Source organism: Culex pipiens, chromosome 2, assembly GCF_016801865.2.
Source record: "Culex pipiens pallens isolate TS chromosome 2, TS_CPP_V2, whole genome shotgun sequence".
Classification (NCBI taxonomy): Eukaryota; Metazoa; Arthropoda; class Insecta; order Diptera; family Culicidae; genus Culex; species Culex pipiens.
In genome coordinates, this window is record NC_068938.1 from 60,369,907 (window position 1) to 60,392,571 (window position 22,665).

Genomic DNA, 22,665 nt, shown 5'->3' on the forward strand with positions numbered 1-22,665 from the left:
TAAAGTACATACACTCTATAAAGCTAAAAAAATCAAATTAGGGAAGAAATCTGTCAGTCTAAGATTTAAAAAAATAAAACAATCTAAATTCACAAAAAAACTGCTTAAAAATTCAAACTCAATCCCACTATCCTACCTAGTATCTACGAGCCTGCTTCAAATAGGAGGACATCCCATAGAATCTAAAGGCAACGAAGGAACGTTTCGGAGGGGAGAGCGAGAATGTCATCCAAATTGGTGCTTAACACGCTGCAAATATTCGTCGATTATTTGTCAGTAATTTCGGGGTTCACCTCTCCTTCACCCGCAGGCGACGGTGCTTTGATTGAATTCTTTGCCAAAGAATATAGGGAAAGGACCACCAGCCCAAAAACTAACTTTGCTGGGGACAGTTAACAGACTAAAAGGTTTACTTTGCGGTCGGAGGGATCCTTTCGGAGGAATCAATTAGGAAAATTAGAATGGGTTGAGCAAATGGCAATCATGAAAGTCTTTTTCCCTTTTTTAAAACGTTTATCAGATTGGGTGTTTGGAAATTTATTCAAATCACTTCGCAGAACATAAAATACTAATAAATCATTTTGACAAGTGTCTACTTCCAAAGAAATTCTAATGTTTATTTGGACGCATTTGGTATGAATGTTAAACAGAAAGTTATTTAAATATTATTTTGTAAGTCTACAATACTTTTTTTATCTGGTAAAAGATGTTCTGATCGAGTTCAATAAATCCGAGTACGGCTGATCCGTTTATTGACCTATAACCAAAGTAAACGGCATGCCGAACCCGAACGTGACCACCCGTGACACTGACCGTAAAGTTCGCGATCCATAAATTACCTGCAACCTGTTTTAATGGCAGTCCTAATGTTACGCAATGCATCACAACATAAACTTCACTGTAAAGTGACTCACCCAAGCCGGCAGACCTACGAGAGACACTCGCGCAAAGGGAGGCCACGCGATTGACAGATTTACGCGTACCTGCGCAATTGGCCGCCAGGATGCGCGCTTTGGATACCTAATGAGACTGCGGTGGCACGCGCGACTCCAAAATTGTCCGCGCCAACCGGCATCGCAGGGCACTTTTGATTTCGGCCGGGCCAGACGGTCAGACGTGAGCTGGTTGATCGAATTAGAACCACCTCCACCGCTACAACTCAGTTTAATTTGGTATAAATATCTACCGATGCCAACTTGGAAGTATCATCACTTGCTCAAGTTCTTCTTCGTAGACAACAACCCAATCCACCCCAAACCAAAACTTCAAAATGTTCGCCAAAGTGGTAAGTTGTGGAATAGGCTTTCGGAGGTCCACAAAATCCTAACCATTACACCGTTGCTCCATTTCAGATCGTCCTCGCTGCCGTTGCTATCGCTTGCGCCAACGGAAAGCCGCTCGCCGTGGCCGCCCCGGTCGTGGCAGCTGCACCAGCTGTAGTGACTGCCCAGAGTTCCCAGGTCATCGCCCGGAACTACAACGGAATCGCTGCGGCCTACACCGCTCCCTTGGCTGCCGCTTACACCGCTGCCCCAGTTGCCGCCGCTTACACCGCTCCATTCGCCGCCGCCGCCTACACCGCTGCTCCAGTGGCCGCTGCTTACACTTCTCCGTTCGCCGCCGCCTACACCACCCCCTACGCCGCTGCCTATCCCTATGCTTCCCCAGTAGCGGCCGCTTACACCGCTGCCCCAGTGGCTGCCGCCTACACCGCTTCCCCGTACTATCCCTATGCCCTGTAAAGCAGAACAACATTAGTCCCCTTTAATGATCCCTGAATAAACCTCGCTGTTGAAAATTTTTAAAAAGAGTTTCTGATTCACCAAGCCGTAGCCGTTATTACCGTTTACACCGCTGCAAATGACAGTAACGGCTCTGTGTTGCTGCCATTTTTGCAGCGTAAACTCAGGTTGCTCTCTAATTATTCACACCATGTTTAATCAAACAAGTCTGATCCAAACCTCTTGTTTGTCTCTCCTTCATCATCGTCGAAAACTGGTGACAAATTGTGTCACGTGTCAAATGATGCCATCCTGTAAAACATGTGCGGGAATATTGATTGAACACATCGTCCTGATGATGTCCTAACCTTTATTTACATCGAATCAGCCAGATCCTGCAGAGCTGACGACAAAGACAACGATGTGGTGTTGATGATGATGGAAGGGAATGCTAATTCAAACAGCAAAAGTATCGAATGTCCAATTTAAAATGCTCGAAGGGTGAAATGCATTAATCCTCAGGGCTGCACGGCAGGCACGTTCTTGTAAGGAACGGCTGGTGTCCTTACACCTATAACATGGTATGGTTCTTTACTTGACACCAATTAGCCAAGGTCCGGGAGAAGCTGGAAAAATTCTGGATTTGTTGATATAATCAACAATCAGTAATTCAACAAGGTTTATAGCAAATATTTTTTGATTATTATTTTATATTTAATTGATTCTAAGCAACAGAAGGCCGAAAATGAATGTTTGCTAGACAATTAAAGAGTATTTTTTTAAATGATCAATAACGAGAACATTTCCTTACTCACCTTACTGAAGAATTTCTATAAAATCACTCGATAAAATTAAAATTAATAAGAAAGCCAAGACTTTCTAGACTTTACGTATACATATCGACTTAGAATCAAATTCTGAACGTTCTTGTGGAGTAGGTGTGTGTAGGTCAGGGATGCCACATTTGAAGATTTTCGAGCACAGGCTCAATGCTCAAACTTATTGTTTTGTCATGTTATTCGATGATTTTTAATCAAATGAATTGTTCACCAAAAAGATAACAATGTTTTGCTTCTTTTGCCAAAAACAGATTTGTTAAATATTATTTTGCCATCAAGTTAAACTCATTTGCGTTTTTGTGATGTGCCCGAAAATCTTCAAAATCTGGCATGCCTGGTGTAGGTACCTAAGTGGACAAAAAATAATTACTCGATTATCATTTTGTCCGTTTAGTCTTATTGAATCCGGCTTGGGTTCCCATAAATCTATATTCAAAATCAGCACTAAGTTAAGTACCCCAACCTGGGGCGAATCGGGACTACATTTTGAATAGGGGCAGCAGTGTTTGGCGCACTTAAAGATTTAAGATTTGGAAATAAATGTACACATTTTGTTCGTCTGAGTCTGTTTCTAACCGAAACCATTCACAAAAATTAAAATGTTGTGCTCCAACATTGTTAAAACTGCTATCCCAGTTTCCCCATGATATTTTGAACAAGTTCCGAAAATTGTAAAAAAATACTTTTCTTTATTACTTAAATCTTAGTCTTTTAACGATCCGTTGTCCTAAAATTCAAAATAAGTAAAACAGTTGAAAAGTTTATACTTGTTTAAAAATGCATAAAGCCGTTGCAAATATTTTTTTAAGTTTATGTCCCTCGACTCTGGCCTAAGTCGATAGGGGGGGGGGGGGGGGCATGGTACTAGCATTTCAATGAAAAAAGTGTTTTAAAATGCATTTTACGCCTGCCCAGTTTTTTGCAATAATTAGTTTTCAAATATCCAAGTACCGAAGATTTTTTTTTTTCGGCGAAAAGAAAAGCTTTTTGCACAAAAAATGAAAATATTTTTGATCGCCGACAGACATGCCAAATATGATTATAAACGCAGGAAAATGCATTTCAATTTTTTTTCAGTTGGCTAGACTTCTATTTCCATTAAAAATTTCAAGGTTTTAGAAAACAAACTTGTTAGCCCCCCGATTATTCGAACCTTTTGAAGGAGGGGGGGGGGAGGTGGGTTTTCCAAAATGTTTGCAATCGACTTTACAAGTTTTTCAATGAATAATTATACTGCAATCAGATCCTCTGTAATTACTCTTAGCTTTAAGAACAATGTAATTACAAAATCCGACTCGGTCCTAACCAGATCCCAGTATTGTCCGTTTCTCTCAAAAGTACAGGCCGCGCGGCATTTCAGAATTTGCCGTAGACATTGTTGCCAACGATTTTCTGCACTTTTAGTGCAATAAAAAACATACCTGCCATCAATGCCAGGCGATTCAAAGAAGAAGATCAACAAAAACAAAATGAGCAGTATGCGATTTGACAGCGCGCATTTGCCGAAAGTGCGGCGCGTCGTTTCGAGGCTGATATGCCGCATGTCTTTTTCGGGAATACGCGCAATACCGAAAAGAACCTAATAAAAATAACTTTATGACAAAAAAAATATCGCAATCAATTATTTTTTGTTGACCCCTATTTTTTGGGCAAACTTTGAAGGAAGGGGGATAAAGTTTATGAAACATCTGTTTTTTTTCAGAAAATTCCTAATTAAAGGTTTAAATTTCGATTTTAAAAATATCATCAGAAAAATCTAAAAAATCACCCAGAAGTCACAAAATCATGAAAAATTTAAAATCAATCTAATTGTTTTACTTTTCACCTTCAGCTTTTTCAGCTTTTCACGATCATAACAACTAGAGAGCCTGGAGCTCCAGGCTCTCTAATAACAACAGGAAACGTGTCAATACAAAACGCGCGCGAAGATAGCTTAGCGCATTTCAAAATAACTCCAGGATGAATACTTAAAACATGTGCTTGCTAACGGCCGGGCGCCGTTCATTACCAGTTGCCGCCATTCGGGCGCATGACAACAACGCATGCTCTGAAATTCATTCAGGTTTGTTCGGGTTTTTCGTTAACGAAAGCTTTTCGGTGTTGCCAAATGATAATCACTTTCGAGGAATACAATATTAATTTTGGATAGTGTTCTGATTTTGAAAATTAAAATAAATTGAATTTTGCTAAAAATGCAAAAGGGTCAATTTGGGCATATAAGCAAACAGTACTTCTCGTTCACTTCAGTGAATTTGCCAAATACCATAATTCCAGTTTTTGCTATTTGGGTGTTTTTGAAACCGCCTTGAGTCAGAGGTATTAAAAAACACCCAAAAAGCAAAAACTGAAAATTTGGTTTATTGGACCTTTTAAAAAAAAAATAACTCCAGATATCATTTTAAAGATTCGTTAAAAAAAATAATACGCAAGCTTTCACCGAGCTTTTTGGCAACACTGCTGGAAAAGCTCCGTTTGCCGACCAGCAGCCTCAGCGCCGACGAGAGCGCGGCAAAAACACAACAAACGAAACTTTTGGCTTTCAGCATCATCAGTTGTCTTTTATCACTCGTCGCGTGCAGTTGGAAGTTAACGGACGCGCCCTCCCTTTGTCGGTCGATTCTGATAAATTTCCCTCCCGGTCGGGGTAGTGAATCGAAAGCAGTGAAAAGTGCGAGGCCTTCTGGCCATTCCAGATTCCGGTGCAAGGTGTAAAAGTGCATAATAAAGCGGTGAAATTTTGCCGAAATCTGAAGCAAAGTGATTTTATTTTTTGCGGGAGTAGTTGTGTGCGTGTGAAAGAACGTCCCTTTAACTCGTTGTGTGCAATCTATTGTTCTGCTGTCGAACGGAGTCTGTGGTTGTCGTGGTGTGCTCGGCTCGGTTGTGGATTCTTATTGGATTGGGATTTTTATGAATGGACCCCACGTGAAGGTGAGTGAATAACGGTTCCTTTTTTTTGCGCGCAATTTTTTCTTTTGTCTTGCGATTTGTTGAAAAGAGAAAAAATCGCATTCATTTTTTAACTATTGAGTGGGTTGAAACAATTAACAATAAATTACCCCCATTTCAAAAGTTGTGATAAAATATCGTTAGTTTCGAAGGTTATTTTTAACTTTCTCACAGATTTTTTGCAAATATATTTTAAAAAAGATCAGGTCAAACTATCAAAAACCTAATGCTTTGGCAGTTGTCAAACTTTCCTAGCACACGAATAAAGTTGTGTGAGGATTTTTTTAACTGGAAATCGATGTTCAATCTTTTTTCGATGGAACTTCGTAAATTCAATATTCTTTCAAATAATTTCAATGCACCAATTAAAATTGGGAAAAAAAAACTATATGACATTTGCTGTTCCAGTTTGTTTTTCAAAGTTTCTGACGTTTTATTTATTTAAAATACCAATAGGTTTCGCTTTTTTTGTTTGATTTGAAAACAGTTCAGACTAGATTATCCGAAGGCCTTTAAAACATTTCATTTTATTTATTTTCTCATAAATATTCAAACATTTTGAATTTTGAAACACACTTATAGAAAATTTTAATATTTTCAGAGATTGTCAAACTTGGTCATGACTTCGACAGGTAAAATTAGTCACGTTATGAACAATAACCGGGACCGTGGTGTAGGGGTAAGCGTGATTGCCTCTCACCCAGTCGGCCTGGGTTCGATCCCAGAAGATCCCGTTGGCATTTTTCGAGACGAGATTTGTCTGGTCACGCCTTCCGTCGGAAGGGGAAGTAAGTGTTGGCCTCGGTCTAATCTTAGAGGTTAAGTCGATAGCTCAGTCCATGTGTAGGAGTCGTCTCCCTGCCAGGGTTGACAAGTAGGCACAGCCAAAAATTTAGGGAGCTCTTTGACTCTGTACTGCACGCGAAAAATTCGCGTGCAGTGCAAGTGAGCAGTTCTCTAGGATTTCGGTCATTCGATTTTTTTTGTATTTTTTAATCCGACTGAAACTTTTTTGGTGCCTTCGGTATGCCCAAAGAAGCCATTTTGCATCATTAGTTTGTCCATATAATTTTCCATACAAATTCGGCAGCTGTCCATACAAAAATGATGTATGAAAATTCAAAAATCTGTATCTTTTGAAGGAATTTTTTGATCGATTTGGTGTCTTCGGCAAAGTTGTAGGTATGGATACGGACTACACTGGGAAAAAATAATACACGGTAAAAAAAATTTGGTGATTTTTTTATTTAACTTTTTATCACTAAAACTTGATTTACAAAAAAACACTATTTTTAATTTTTTTTATTTTTTGATATGTTTTAGAAGGCATAAAATGCCAACTTTTCAGAAATTTCCAGGTTGTGCAAAAAATCACTGACCGAGTTATGAATTTTTTAATCAATACTGATTTTTTCAAAAAATCGAAATATTGGTCGTAAAAATTTTTCAACTTCATTTTTCGATGTAAAATCAAATTTGCAATCAAAAAGTACTTTACTGAAATTTTGATAAAGTGCACCGTTTTCAAGTTATAGCCATATTTAAGTGACTTTTTTGAAAATAGTCGCAGTTTTTCATTTTTTTAAATTAGTGCACATGTTTGCCCAGTTTTGAAAAAAATATTTTTGAAAAGCTGAGAAAATTCTCTATATTTTGCTTATTTGGACTTTGTTGATACGACCTTTAGTTGCTGAGATATTGCAATGCAAAGGTTTAAAAACAGGAAAATTGATGTTTTCTAAGTTTCACCCAAACAACCCACCATTTTCTATCGTCAATATCTCAGCAACTAATGGTCCGATTTTCAATGTTAATATATGAAACATTTGTGAAATTTTCCGATCTCTTCGAAAAAAATATTTTTGGAATTTTCAAATCAAGACTAACATTTCACAAAGGCCAAACATTCAATATTACGCCCTTTTAAAATGTTTGTCTTGATTTGAAAATTCCAAAAATATTTTTTTCGAAAAGATCGGAAAATTTCACAATTGTTTCATATATTAACATTGAAAATCGGACCATTAGTTGCTGAGATATTGCGGATTGAAATTGGTGGGTTGTTTGGGTGAAACTTAGAAAACATCAATTTTCCTGTTTTTAAACCTTTGCATTGCAATATCTCAGCAACTAAAGGTCGTATCAACATAGTCCGAATATGCAAAATATAGAGAATTTTCTCAGCTTTTCAAAAATATTTTTTTCAAAACTGGGCAAACATGTGCACTAATTTAAAAAAATGAAAAACTGCGACTATTTTCAAAAAAGTCACTTAAATATGGCTATAACTTGAAAACGGTGCACTTTATCAAAATTTTAGTAAAGTACTTTTTGATTGCAAATTTGATTTTACATCGAAAAATGAAGTTGAAAAATTTTTACGACCAAAATTTCGATTTTTTGAAAAAATCAGTATTGATTAAAAAATTCATAACTCGGTCAGTGATTTTTTGCACAACCTGGAAATTTCTGAAAAGTTGGCATTTTATGTCTTCTAAAACATATCAAAAAATAAAAAAAATTAAAAATAGTGTTTTTTTGTAAATCAAGTTTTAGTGATAAAAAGTTAAATAAAAAAATCACCAAATTTTTTTTTACCGTGTATTATTTTTTCCAGTGTAGTCCGTATCCATACCTACAACTTTGCCGAAGACACCAAATCGATCAAAAAATTCCTTCAAAAGATACAGATTTTTGAATTTTCATACATCATTTTTGTATGGACAGCTGCCGAATTTGTATGGAAAATTATATGGACAAACTAATGATGCAAAATGGCTTCTTTGGGCATACCGAAGGCACCAAAAAAGTTTCAGCCGGATTAAAAAATACAAAAATTAAAATTGAAGAAAAAAGACCGATTTCGTAGAGAATTGCTCAAGTGCTTGTCAGTTACACGCAGTGCTCTTGATTTTGAGTGCTTAAGTGCAACCGGTGTTGATTTGACCTGTTTTCTCGTTTGAAAAAAAAAACAAAAATGTAAATTTACGTCTGAGGAAAATGAACCGATCCCGTCACATTTCAAGATGTAAATCTTCACACCGGATTAGATTGTGGCCAAGTCCCGCCTTGCGGTTCTCCCTGGGGCAGCGGTGTAAGTTTAAAAGGGTCACCGCCAAGTTTTTCCTGGAGAAGACCCCAAACGCGTCAAGAAATTCGGCAATTGGTTGTGGTTTGATTCTAGTTCCAGAACGCAGAAAATGGTTCGTGAAGGAAGCAGAGCTGGTGGTGTTATGCGAAAAAAATGTTATTGTGAAATGGAGAATTTACATAGATCGTAAAGTAAAGCTGGATTGAAAAGAATGTTTTTTCATCAACCAATCCGTCCGTCCGTCCGTTGCAGTTGTTCCCAATAAAAAAAGTCAACCTGAGTTCCCAATCCCTTTTTAGAAATTTATGTGTATGATAACCGTTGGTTGTTACCCAAGGGCAGTGTTGAAGTGATAAAAAAAAGGTTCGATTCGCTTTGCTTGTTGGTTCAATTAAAACAAACTTGGAGTTTTGGCCGGAAGGAAATAAGCACACGTGCAGTGAAGTGCTTGTAATGTGACGTGCTTAAGAAATTGTCAAGCACCCCAAACGAATCGCGTGCTGTGTTTTATCGTGGACACTAAAAAATGTGGGTGCTATGATTTAAATAAAGCACGACCCCTTAGTTTTTGCACTGCACCGTGCTAATTAATCTACCCTGCTCCCTGGGTCCTGTCTCGGTGGAGTCGCTGGTAGGCAGTTGGATTCACAATCCAAAGGTCGTCAGTTCGAACCCCCCGGGGTGGATGGTAGCTAAGGTGTAAAAAGAGGTTTGCAATTGCTTCAACAATCAAGCCTTCGGACACCTAGTTTCGAGTAGGAATCTCGTAATCGAGAACGCCAAGGCAATGCTGTAGAGCGAATAATTTTGATTTTTATTTTGATTTTTGATGAACAAAAAATAATTTTAGGTGGCTATAACTTGAAAATGGTGCACGATATCGGAAATACAGTACTGATTGATTGCAATTTTAATTTTACATCAAAAATTAAAGTAACAAAAATCGTCTTTTTTCAAAATTTTTTTTTTCGAAAAATGATTATTTTGCGCAATTTAATATCTTGTGTTAAAGTCGAATTAACAAAAAAAAATAAAAAAACCTTTTTTATCTGTAACTTTGCCCAAGACACCAAATCGATCAGAAAATCCGTTCTCAAGGTACAATTTTTTGATTTTTTAACCCTCTAACACCCACGGTTACTCCAGAGCACCACAATGCACTTTTTCAACCTAAACTGCTTTATGCAGAATATTTTCTATCAGCCATAAAAATTTCAGCCATTTTGGTCAAATCAGTTACTAGTAACAAAGAAACACGTAAAATTTCTCAATTTTGCTCTGGGCGGGAAGGGGTTAACTAGACTTTTTGTATGGATGGTTGCCAAAATTGTATGAAGATTTATATGGACGAATAACTGACGCAAAATTACGTGTTGTGGCAAGGAAAAAGTACACACAAAGTTTCATCCAAATCAAAAAATAAAAAAAAAATCGTTGTTCAACGTCTTAGAGAATCGCTATTTTTTTTAATTTATGTAAAATTACACCCAGAAGTGTGTAGCGCACCAATGCCTACTTATACATACTTGACTGAGATGGCATGCTTATATTGAAGTTTATCCATCCCTATCTTAAACGATCTGATAGCCGTACAGGCTAGGGCGCAGTTCTCTTCGTGTGTACTTAGGTTCGAATCCTGCATGTTAGTGGTATTACATGAAATTTATGTTGGAGATTTTATCAGAGTTGATGGGGAATTAACAGTAATTCTCTGGCTTCAAATTCCTTTGAACAAACATACGTTTCAAATGTTTTTTTTTCTTCAATACACTTATGTTTGAAGTGGAACAATTCCTCCTTTTCCCTAAAAATTTCCACCGAAGTCCTTCTCAATCCCACTTCAGCACGTGACCATTCGTGCGCAACGCAAGCACTCTGCTCGACCTTATCCACCAATGAGGGAATGCGTCACGCTTCCAAGCTGTTCATATTTTTTTGTTTTGTTTTCGTTTGAACCTTCTCCGTTTTGACGGATGATGATGAGACATTTAATTACAGACTTACCTGACGAGTTACGAATCGTTCCAAAGTTCAAACGTCCGAAACCCTGCGTGCTCGAGACAGAGCACTGATAACACACGGACCGGCCTAACGGATTCCCTGTGTCCCTCCGGGGCTTATCGACTGTCACGAACATTTTCGCAAACTTTTTCGTGACTTTCATTCGAAAAAAAAGAAGAAGTAATGCAATCTTTATTTTCAGTAAGTCTCGTGCATTGTTTTTTGTTTCGCTCCCTTCAAATTGTTATCTCGCTGGGTGTTTCTTATCGCACTCGTGTCAAGCTAATTATCGTAGTACGAATATGGAACCACTAACCTACCTGGGACTGACTACGCCAGATACAGCCACCATAAATTAGCGAATGTTACACCTTATCAGAAGACAGTTCGGGAGTTCGTGCGGACAACCCGGACGGTGACGAACTGTCCCCACAGAGGTTGATGAATGATATTTACGGTTTTTGCGAAAGGCTCCCAAAATAGGCGCTCGTTTTCATCGGAACGAGTTTGTTAGTAGCTGTTAATTTATAGGGCATAATATAATTTGCCTTAGTTAGATCATAAATTAAGAAAATTGGGAAAGAAAACATTTTTGCAGATATATTGAAGATCTTCTTATAACGGATAACGGATATTTGAACACTTTTTCAATAAATCCAGACATCCTGCCAAATTTGGAAGATATTTCGGTATAAAAGTAAATTTGTGGAAGACTACAGCCAGTTTTCCACATTGTGGAAAATATTCGTATATTTTTTAAGCAAATCTTTTTTCAATCCTCAAGGATTTTGTCAAAGTTAACAATAACAACTAATAATTCTTTGGTTTATCCATAATTTGTCATAGCTATTTGATCAAATTTCTACAATCCGAACCTTTCGCGGAACATTTTACGAAAATCGGACTGTGGTTCAATGACAGCGCCTGATGTAGCCTTCAAAGCTGACTCCACTGCCGGAGTGATTTCCACCGCTCCACAAGTGGCCATCATATTTGCGCGAGCCAGCTCGAAGCCGGTCTTCATGCGTTGCTCACTGTCGGTCATGCACGCGATGTAGGTCTGCTCCAGCCCATCCATGGTGGATCCCAGCACGGCAACCCATTCGGTCACCTCGTCCTGAATCGAAGTTGGGTACCGCTCCATGTTACCAGACTTTGAGGACAACTTGGTCAGGATCTTCTCCGGGTCGTAGAAGATGTTTTCATCCTTGAACACGTTCAGCAGCCCAATTCCAATGTACTCGGACTCGTCCTTTTGCATTGCGGCGTAAAACTTGTTCACTTCCACCGTCAACGCATCACTCGCTTCGGTAATACACGTGGCGAATCCCGATCCTGCCAGGTTCATCACGCTGTCCGTCATCAATCGCACAAACGAAAGACACGGTACGTCCGCTGTTGAAGGCTGGTTGTCGATCTGGAAGATGATCTTGTCCTCCTCGGTGATGGCATCCTCGACCAGGGTTTCCTTGACCTTGAGAACGTCCTCGTGGAACACGTTCAGCTTGGCGGAGCTGCTCAAGCGAGCGTCGGACAATGTTTCGATGACGAAATCCTGAATCTCGCGATACCGCGGACGCAGGTTGTTCATGGTAGCGAGGACGGTCTCCGATTTGGGACGATCTGCCGAAACGGCCTGCAAAATTTCACTTTTATTAACTTTATTTTAACTTCTTCAAATCAGCCAAACTTACGGTTAGTCCAACAAATAAAATTGCTGCAATCACAAACGACTTCATGGTTGGGATTGATTTATTTTGTCCTAGCTCTTAACTCTACCTGTTTCAGATCACTTATGGCTGCTTACCCCAACCAGTATGGATTTATATACAAGCCATCAAATTTGTATCAGTTCCTGATATTCAGCAAATAGCACAATAACATTTGTAGAATTTAATCTTAGTCCGGTTGATAAAAACAGTCTACTTCAACGACATCCGCCCAAATCATATGGTCAATTGCCGACAACAACGCGTGTAGATTATAGGATCGTCTTTTGTAGAGATTATCAGGTTGTTGTCAAACACCTCAGAAAATTTCACTGATTTCCATGTTTTTCATGTGAAAGTGTGTTCAAAAGATTTGATTACTGCCATTGTTTTTACAATACATCGGATAGAACGCTTAAGTTACTTTCAGGGAAACAAAACTAAATTCTTTTTTATAACCTCATTCCTTGTTTTTCTTTTTTTGCTTGATAGAAGTGATACACAAAATTTCCACAATTATCTCAAAATTTCAAGAACTTACGAAATGATTCAAAAGTAAATTCCTGGAATTTATTACCATTTGATAGTTTAAATCAAGGTAATTAGGTACCTGACAACAACCCTGTATCAGATTCGACCATACACCATAAATCGAAAGCAGTATTTCATGACGACATTCTTGACCGTACAATCTGGACGCGTTGTTGTCGGAACTTCGCGATACGATTTGGCCGGATACCGTTGAACCAGATTGCGAATTTCAATCCAAGTGCCATCAAACCCCACTGAAGCTTTTATGTGCGTGGATTTGTTTTAATCAGCCGGACCTAGATAAAATTCTTCAACGATTTGCGGACAATTGGGTGAATATCAGGAACTGAAACAAATTCGGTGGCTCGTATATAAATTCTCCCTGATTGGAGCAAGTAGCCATAAGTGATCTAAAAGAGGTAGTGTTAAGAGCTGGGACAAAATAAAACAATCTTAACCATGAAGTCGTGTGTGATTGCAGCAATTTTATTTGTTGGACTAACCGTAAGTTTGGCTGATTTGATGAAATTAACAGAAAGCTAATAAAAGTGACATTTTGCAGGCCGTTTCGGCAGATCGTCCCAAATCGAAGACCGTCCTCGCTACCATGAACAACCTGCGTCCGCGGTACCGCGAGATTCAGGATTTCGTCATCGAAACATTGTCCGACGCTCGCTTGAGCAGCTCCGCCAAGCTGAACGTGTTCCACGAGGACGTTCTCAAGGTCAAGGAAACCCTGGTCGAGGATGCCATCACCGAGGAGGACAAGATCATCTTCCAGATCGACAACCAGCCTTCAACAGCGGACGTACCGTGTCTTTCGTTTGTGCGATTGATGACGGACAGCGTGATGAACCTGGCAGGATCGGGATTCGCCACGTGTATTACCGAAGCGAGTGATGCGTTGACGGTGGAAGTGAACAAGTTTTACGCCGCAATGCAAAAGGACGAGTCCGAGTACATTGGAATTGGGCTGCTGAACGTGTTCAAGGATGAAAACATCTTCTACGACCCGGAGAAGATCCTGACCAAGTTGTCCTCAAAGTCTGGTAACATGGAGCGGTACCCAACTTCGATTCAGGACGAGGTGACCGAATGGGTTGCCGTGCTGGGATCCACCATGGATGGGCTGGAGCAGACCTACATCGCGTGCATGACCGACAGTGAGCAACGCATGAAGACCGGCTTCGAGCTGGCTCGCGCAAATATGATGGCCACTTGTGGAGCGGTGGAAATCGCTCCGGCAGCGGAATCAGCTTTGAAGGCTACATCAGGTGCTGTAATTGAACCACAGTCCGATTTTCGTAAAATGTTCCGCGAACGGTTTGGCTTGTAAAGGTTTGATCAAATGACTGGGAACAATTCTAAAGTTTTTATAAGTCCTATTAACCAAATTTTCATTTTTTGCTTGTTCTGTTTTTTAAACCGCCCTGATTCAAGCAAATCAAAAAGCAAAAAAAAGTTTTTTTTTGTTTATTGGACCTTTAAAAAACTCCGGAATAATGGAAAGATAAAAAAACGGATTGCATAAGTAAATCATCTACAAATACCCAAAAATAAACTTCTTTTCACAATATTAAGAAAATAATTAAATGGAATATTAAAAAAAATTGTTGGAGTACTTTTTTTACAATTTTTAAAGTAAAGCAGTGGAACTAAACTGTTTACTGCAATTATAGCGAAATTCTATCATTAATTTGCATTAGTGCTGCTACCAAATGTCAGTAGATTTGTCTTCATTTTTTTTAAGTTTTTGTCTTGTTTTACTCCCGTTCTAAGCATAATTGTCCCATGTAATTTTTTGACGATTTTGACCTTTTGACATTAAACTTAGTTTGTCGTAAACTTAGTTTGTCGTATACTTTTCGAAAAATCTATAAAATCGCGTACTTTGTTCGGAAACTCATTAAAACAACACCAAGTCTGTTTGTCCCATCGTTACACTTCTTCGCATAATTGTCCCACCAAGTATTTTCTTTCACGGAATCATTAGTTATACGAAGCATTGAGTCTTGTTTACATACTGTATAGCAAAAGGATAATAAATAAGAGTGATAAACTACTAACTGGGGCGATTGGGGGCGCATAGGACGAATAAGAACCCGCGTGACAATTATGCGTAGAAACACAGAAATCGATCGAAAAATTTCAATCGCGTTTTTCTCGGTTTCACTTTTTTGAACATCTGACAATTATGCGTAGAACGGCAGTATAGTACAAAGTACAATTCTGGAGTTTTTTTTTTTTTGAAAAGGTCCAATAAACCAAATTTCCAGTTTTTGCTTTTTGGGTGTTTTTGAAACCGCCTTGACCGAGCCACGTAGCCCAGTGGTAACGCTTCCGTCCGTAAGCGGTAGATCGGGGTTCAAATCCCGGCTCGGACCAACACAAATGGTGATCTTTTCGCTTCTGGAATCGATTGCTTAGTAAAGGGAAGGTAGTGTATCGTTACAAACTGGACCTTATCACGACACCTTAGGGAGGCGACCTATGGAATGTTAACATTAATCTTAACATGTTAACATTAAGTTGAGAATGAAACTGCCACTGAATCCGCTTTGTAAATGCCGGTCCCGATACTCTTCAAGGGTGTTCCCCTCAGGAACTGGGAAAGATTTACTTTTTACTTTACTTTGAGTCAGGGGTATTAAAAACACCCAAAAATCAAAAACTGAAAATTTGGTTTATTGGACCTTTTAAAAAAACTCCAGAATTGTTGATGGTGCTGGAAACTTGGAATACCATTCGTCTCCATCACAGGCACAAGTTATTGAAGCATAAGTCCCTTCGTTATTGGAATTACAAATTCTTCCGACTAACTGCACAAAAAACCCTCCCTAAATCTTTCGAGATCAAAGCGTTGACTTACTTCCTCTATTAATAAATCCCAATCCCCTAATGAAATTGACCCAACCCAGCTGAACCACTTCCCTCCAATTACACCTCTCGCTCTCAAGTGGCTTCAAAAAATAAAATCTGTGCCGCAATCTATCAAAAGAAGCACACCAACGCCCTTCCCCTCCCCCGGGTCAGCTGGCACACTTTCCAAGCTCGCGCGCGTCCCATAATCCATCAATCCGGTCCCGACGAGGATTACCGTCCAGCAGCGCCCCGTGAAGAGGGCAGACGACACCGACCAGTATATGACATCGATGAAGTGTTTTATTAGCTCCAACAGATCATTGTTCAAATAGTTCTTATCGCCTTGCTCGGAGAGTAGGAAAACTTTGCTCTCGTCGTAATGGTCCTGCGGGACCGAATCCCAGCATCGTCACACAATGAGATTTAATCTTGCATATTTCCGGTCTTATCTTTCAGCGCCGGCAGAGAGTGGCCACACCAAAAGGGACCAGACCAGTCACCGACACCGTGCACGGCGAGCTCATCTATCAGTTTGACTGTCTGCTAAATTGAATAGATTTGGCTAACCGTCGTCATCTCGAAGAAGGACCAGCGTGTCGTAGAATCTACAATTTTTTCACGGGACTCGCTGAAAAAATCCCCACCTTCTCTCTGTAATGTGACTAATTGCACCTACGTGCCTGTCCCGTCCGTGTGTCCGCGTCCGTCCGTCAACGGGTTCCGCGTTGTGTGTTTGTGTGTGACTCGGAAAATCCGGGTAAAAGTTAGAAACGGAAGAAAATTATCCCCACCCCCCCCCCCCCCCCCCTTCGAGCCATCATCCCGGCTTTGGTGTGGTTTACGTACGGAAAATAATCAGTTATCTCGGTCGGAACCGTGGCGAAATCCTCTTTTTTCTTACACTAAGAAAAGCCCCCAACCCGCCGCTCTCGAGAAGTCGCAACTTTCGAGCCCTCTCGATGCACTCGGGAGGAGAACCCACGGTGGCCACCGGCGTTAGTGCCGTCGTCGACGCCGCCGGCATGAGACAAAGGATGACTTCGTCACCGCGTGCAGCGTCATCCTGGCATCCCTGCCTGGTCCTGGCGGTTCTGTTCGGCACGTACGGCGTGACTCAGTGCGATGGTAAGTAATTTAAAGTTGGCACATTTTTTATTGCCTCTCGCATCGCCGTAGTTTTATGCGATTTTCATATCTATGTCCCCGGCAGATTGTGTGTGAGTGTGCAGATTCTGGATTCTGTGTGTGTGCCGAGCGCGAGGTATGAATATTATCGATTTGTTAACCACTTTGCCGAGCATTCGCACAAATGACGCGTGTGTGTCGGCTTGAATGATGTTGAAGTGGGTTTTGCGCCACTTTTTAATCTCGTCGTGTATGGGAATATAGGATTGAATGGAAATGGATTTTATATTTGAAACATGTAATCCAATAAAAATGGCAGTAGAAAACATGTAAACATGGAAATTGCTCGTATATTGGACCTTGCATCGATATTGGAATCATATCCAGAGCGAGTTGTGGCGCTAACGCCGATCGGCCAGAGGTTGCTCAAAATCAATGCAATTCCACGAATCATCCTGCAGTTAACTTAACGCAGTTGGTCTGGTCGTTTGGAATAGAAGGATGTTGGATGTAATCACCCCACATTCTCCAGAATGCTTCCGAATGGATGGCTGCGCTAGGGTTAGATTAGACTAGACTAGATTACTCGATTATCCGAAGGCCTCCAAAAATGTTCACTTCGGATAATCGAATCACGAAAAAAAAATTAGTTGTCTTATTTTAATGGTTGGACTTAAGTATCACCCATAAACTAAAATGATTTAGAATTTTTAAATCCAAGATTGCGGCTAAAAAGGGGATTATAACATATTGAAAAAAATGCATTCTTTTAATTTAAAAAGCAATCATATATTCAAATTTGACTAAATTGGTGTTTAAAGTAAGCAAATAAAAAAAATGAAAATTAAAGATTTTTGGCAATGATACGATTATCCGAAGTCCCATACAAACCTTCGGATAATCGAAACTTCGGATAATCGAAGCTGGACTGTAATGCAAAAAAAATTGTTCCCGTGTTCATGAGGTCGTTTTATGCTACTTTTGTTCAACAAAAACTTTACTTCTCTTGTTTGGCTTATTCTACAATCACCTATCATTATGTCTTCCTTTTAAAATTTTTTACTTTACTTATCATTTCAATTGTAAAAAAAACACCTAAAGGGATAGTCTAAGACATACCGAAAATTACTGCATTACTTATTTTACATAAAATATAGGAAATGTTAGTAAAAATCACAGTCATAGTTGATAAAAATTGAAAAATTATATTTTTTAAACATTGGCAACGTAAAGCAACACAAATCAAATTTCCAACTCTAAAATTTTAAATTTTTGAAATTAAATATGTCTTTATTGAACTCTCTTATAATAATTACATTTCATTTACATTCTAAGTGGTATGGCTAAATGCTCTTCATCTTTGTTGTATTTTACGTATTATTATTAACTGTTCACATTCATTCATTTATTTCAAATTGTTTTACATTTTTGCATTTAATCGAATACATTTGGGTAAAAAAAATCACTTTAACATCTAATCCTAACTTAAAACTAAAATAAAAATTCTTCGAATTATTCAGAATCATTAGAACGAGTAAACTACGAACTGTATTTTAAGATGAATGCTCCTAATGAATGGGTTCTTACTTGTTCCTGACGAGTTTTGCACCCACGCAGTGTTGTTGTCATCTCGATGAAAATGTTCAGAAGTTCTTGTGGTGAAAACAGGTCACTGCTGCCTTCATCCGTTGCTGCTGATTGGTTTTCCCTCGGTTGCTGACTGAAACCTGCAGGTGTTGTATTCTCTGCAACTTTTGGCCGCTGATTCAACGGCAATGCGTGCCACTCGAACAGATCCCGCTCCTGGCGACGCCAAAGCAGGAAAATCTACGTCCGTGAAAGTTGGTGGTGTGCGACGATTTGGTTGGTGCCTCGTCGTCGCTTGCTGCCGAATTTTCACAAACTCAGCACGTTTTGGGCAGCTTCGATTCTTGGTCGAATGGTCGCCGCCGCAATTGAAGCATTTTGCTTCGATGTTCTCGTTGACTGTTTCGCAAGCTTGAGTATTGTGCTTACCTCCGCAGGTTGCACAACGACTCTTGATGAAACAGTTCCTTCCACCATGCCCAAACTGCAAGCAATTCGAACATTGTGTCACGTCACGGTGCACTGGACGATAACGTTCCCAAGTCACGATGATGTTGAAAATTGCCCGAACTGCTTTCAGCTCAGACGGCGTTGTCGATCCTTTCTCGCGATGAACCAGGTAGAGTTGATCACGATACTTGATGTCTTTGTTGTGTCTCGTCATCTTGAAGACTTCGATCACGTTCAGCTTAAGAGTTTTGAGCTCTTCTTTCAGCACACTCACATCCATGTCGTAAAGGCCTCGGAGGACCTGTTTCATGGGGCGTTTACCTGGATCGTCATGGCTGTAGTATTCAATCTTTGTGTTGTTCAGGAAATCCCGAACGTAGTTGTAATCCTTTCTGGTAGGTAACAGAATTTTGAGTCCATCAGCACACAAGCGAATGGAAGCTCGTAAAGCACCAGATTTGATAAACCCGGTCAGCCACTCTCGCACCGAATCCGATGACGATGATTTCACAAAAATGGGTGGCAACTTTTCCCAACGTTCAAATTCTTCCTTCTCGCTCACGTCCACAGGGAGGGTAGCGAACTGGTTTCCAGACGAATTTTGAGCGTCCTTGCTCAAACTGCCTGGATTTGCAGGTAGCGCTTCGGCATTCTTTAGCTTCTTCAAATCTGCCGATCCTGCTGGTGAGGACCGCCTCTTTTTCTTGCCGTGAGGCATTTTTTGCACTTTTTAGCACTTTTCAGGAGCTAATATCGAGGAGTACCTCACTGATTGGTGGTCCACAAGGGAATCAACTAAAATTTGAATAGTTCTTCTTCCCAATGATATTTAAATATCAAACATTGGGTGGAAAATTGATTTTTATCGAATTTTATGATAAAAGTCCCCCTAGATTCTATCAGATTCAATCTATAGATCGATTTTTCACACAATTAACACAACCTTCCGCAATTTTTTTAAATTTCTCCAAACATTTTTCAAAAATTCCCATACACACATCAACACTAGTGTGTCCCAAAAAGGCGATTTGGCAGAAACCTTCGGCGATTTTTTTTCATATTTTGTTCCTAAACCTTGCGTTCAAATTGCCCCGTATTTCACTTTAAATCATAGTTAGAAGTCCTAACTAGTATTCATTTTGATCCAGGAAGTCGTCATTTTTTGGCAGCATGTTAAAGCTGAAAAAAAGATTTTTTTTGCCTGACATTTTTACGAATTTCTTTCAAAAACGTAACTTAATCCACCTTTAGGTGGTTGGTGCCTTCCTCTCATTTATAGTGATTCCAACCCGCCTAAAGTGTCCACATGTTTATGGATCTCCCCTAACGTTCGCAGCACCTAAGAGGTCCTAATAAAAATAAGCGATGAGTAAAAAAACAGACTACCTACAGACTTTTTGTCAAGATTATACAGACACGGCCTTTGAGGAAAATGGCATCCCTCTACACGGCTTTTCCGTGGCGTTGATCGCCACGACCATTTGAGGTTATGTAAATTCAGACCAGTTTTTAAACTGCTTGTAATTTTAAATAGGTAAGTCAGATCTTCATAATTCTTACTCCACCTAAAAGGTCTTTTCATATGCTTTCTAAAAATATATTACATGTGAGGATTTCATGAAAAAAACACCCTTTTTACCATAATTTTCATTTAATATGAAACAGTTTTTTTAACATAACTTTTTAAATACATGATAAAACTGCATGAATTTAAATAGCAACTTAGGGGACGTTAAGACGGATCGATTAAAACCTTTCCGGCCAAAATCGGTTGAGCCTGTGACGAGATATTCCAGTGACATTGATTTGGTACACATGTCTACATACAGCCAAACACACAGACATTTGCTCAGCTGGTGATTCTGAGTCGATATGTACAAATGAAGGTAGGTCTAGGAGGTCTAATTAAAAAGTTCATTTTCCGAGTGATTTTATAGCCTTTCCTCAATAAGGTGAGGAAGGCAAAACCATCTAAAAAAACTTTGCCGTCAAAATTAATACCATCATCTTGTAGAAAACTTCTCCTGATCAATTTTGCTTTTTGAACATTTTTTTTCTTTCGCTTTAGTGCCAAGATACAGCCATTTTAGTAAAGGTAAGTAAAGTAAATCTTTCCCATTTCCTATCGGGGCCGGCATTTACAAAGCGGATTCAGTGGCAGTTTCATTCTCAACTTAATGTTAACATGTTAAGGTTAATGTTAACATTCCATAGGTCGCCTCCCTAAGGTGTCGTCGTGATAAGGTCCAGTTTGTGACGATACACTACCTTCCCTTTACTAAGCAATCGATTCCAGAAGGGAAAAGATCACCAGTTGTGTTGGTCTGAGCCGGGATTTGAGCCCCGATCTACCGCTTACGAGGCGGAAGCGTTACCATACAAAAAAGATTTTGGTTGTATGGAAACTGTCCACGATAGGGGGGAGGTTGAGATTTCCAAAAAAAAAGTGTCCACGTGGTCTGTGGATGGTCTCAAATAAAAATGACGAATTTTAAAATTTACACCGCTGCTTTATCTACTGCCAGCATTTTATATGTTTTCAAACCTTGTACATTGTTTTAGAACAGCAATTTACAAGCAAAATACATAATTTTTATTGATTTGACTATGTGACGTAAGCGCAGTTACGAAAAAAAAGATCATAAATTAACCGCCTTTACAGAATCAAAATTGTCCAAAACTACTATTTGATATCAAATCACCCTTTATTTCAAGCTCTTTTTCAATACAACATCATAACCTTGGTTGTGGTAATCGAAGTCCTACCAAAATCGCATACACTGTCTTAGCCTGTCACTCTGAGTTAGTTAACGGTGCTAGATTTTGGGATTGCTTAATAAACAAACCGCACCATGTCTTTCGTTTCTCTTTTGTCATCCAAGCTCGAAACTTTGCGGCAAATTTCTGAATGAACGCGAACAGGAACATTTTGCCACCCAAGCAAGTCTCCAAGAAAAACGACGCAAAATCAGAAACCTAAACTTCCAGGAGCTTGCCAGTTGCCACACACACACTCACGTCCAAACAAAACAGAGTAACAATGGCAAGGAACATCGGGGACGATAAAAAAAAGTCGTCCTTCTTCCATTCAGTCTTTCATCCATTCACCTCATCACAATCGAGAGAAACAATTCAAAATGGTCTGTGACGATGAAGATAACTTAGCTTTGAACTAATTAAGCTTTTCCAATAACTTGCTAAACAAGTAACTAATTAAATTAAAATCCTTCTCAAGCTTTTTCACAAAGTGTGTCACCCTTTCGTCGATGGCGATGGCTTCAAAAGATGGTGATAAGCTTTGGCAACATAAATATAAACACCACCACCAAGAGTGACGACACCGTGCGCCTCCACCCTAACCAAACATTTCCCCCTGTTCCTTGGAACAAAAAGTCGCAAAAAAAAGTGATGATATTCGACGTTTTGCGCTCGGTTTGTTTGTTTGTGACCTAACTTCGATGGCAGTCGGTTTATATTTAGGAATATTCAATCGTAAACAAATCACGAGCCGGCACGCGTCTCTGATTTTGAGTGTAGAGACCATTGAGGCATAATATTATTGAATTTGATTTTCAAATATTGATGGGAGAAGCAATATAGATAAGCTCGATGTGTTGATGTTTTATCGTAGGTGATTTGAATGGTTCATTTTGTAATTAAGTTAACGAGGGTAAGGGTTTCATTTGTAGTCCTTTTTTGTTTACTTGTGCAATTGTGAGTCAATTTATTATTCTGAATCCGCCACATTCAAACTTTCTGTGAAGTGGCTCTGGACCACGTCACTTCAGAAAGGTTAGCTC

At 39.4% G+C, this 22,665-nt stretch overlaps 4 protein-coding genes across 4 annotated transcripts in view; 3 read left to right on the top strand and 1 right to left on the bottom strand.

Moving 5' to 3' along the window:
• The first annotated feature begins 1,131 nt into the window (after positions 1-1,131).
• Positions 1,132-1,808, top strand: LOC120413636 (cuticle protein 38-like). The gene is made up of 2 exons (XM_039574552.2): positions 1,132-1,285; positions 1,353-1,808. Exons 1-2 carry the CDS (start codon positions 1,271-1,273, stop codon positions 1,740-1,742), a joined length of 405 nt encoding a protein of 134 aa, XP_039430486.1. The 5' UTR covers positions 1,132-1,270; the 3' UTR covers positions 1,743-1,808.
• Positions 1,809-5,103: 3,295 nt separating this feature from the next.
• Positions 5,104-22,665, top strand: part of LOC120413615 (uncharacterized) — a 67,495-nt gene continuing 49,933 nt past the window's right edge. Inside the window, exons 1-2 of the mRNA XM_039574520.2 lie at positions 5,104-5,491; positions 16,160-16,828. Of these exons, the coding sequence (XP_039430454.1) occupies positions 16,663-16,828 (166 nt within the window). The 5' untranslated portion in view covers positions 5,104-5,491; positions 16,160-16,662. The remainder of the gene's footprint in view (positions 5,492-16,159; positions 16,829-22,665) is intronic.
• On the bottom strand, positions 11,320-12,430 carry LOC120413613 (uncharacterized). Its single transcript, XM_039574518.2, has 2 exons — positions 12,296-12,430; positions 11,320-12,237 (listed from the first exon to the last, which is right to left on the bottom strand). The coding sequence occupies exons 1-2, from the start codon at positions 12,338-12,340 to the stop codon at positions 11,464-11,466; spliced, it is 819 nt and encodes a 272-aa protein (XP_039430452.1). The 5' UTR covers positions 12,341-12,430; the 3' UTR covers positions 11,320-11,463.
• On the top strand, positions 13,187-14,519 carry LOC120413614 (uncharacterized). The gene is made up of 2 exons (XM_039574519.2): positions 13,187-13,345; positions 13,404-14,519. Exons 1-2 carry the CDS (start codon positions 13,301-13,303, stop codon positions 14,175-14,177), a joined length of 819 nt encoding a protein of 272 aa, XP_039430453.1. The 5' UTR covers positions 13,187-13,300; the 3' UTR covers positions 14,178-14,519.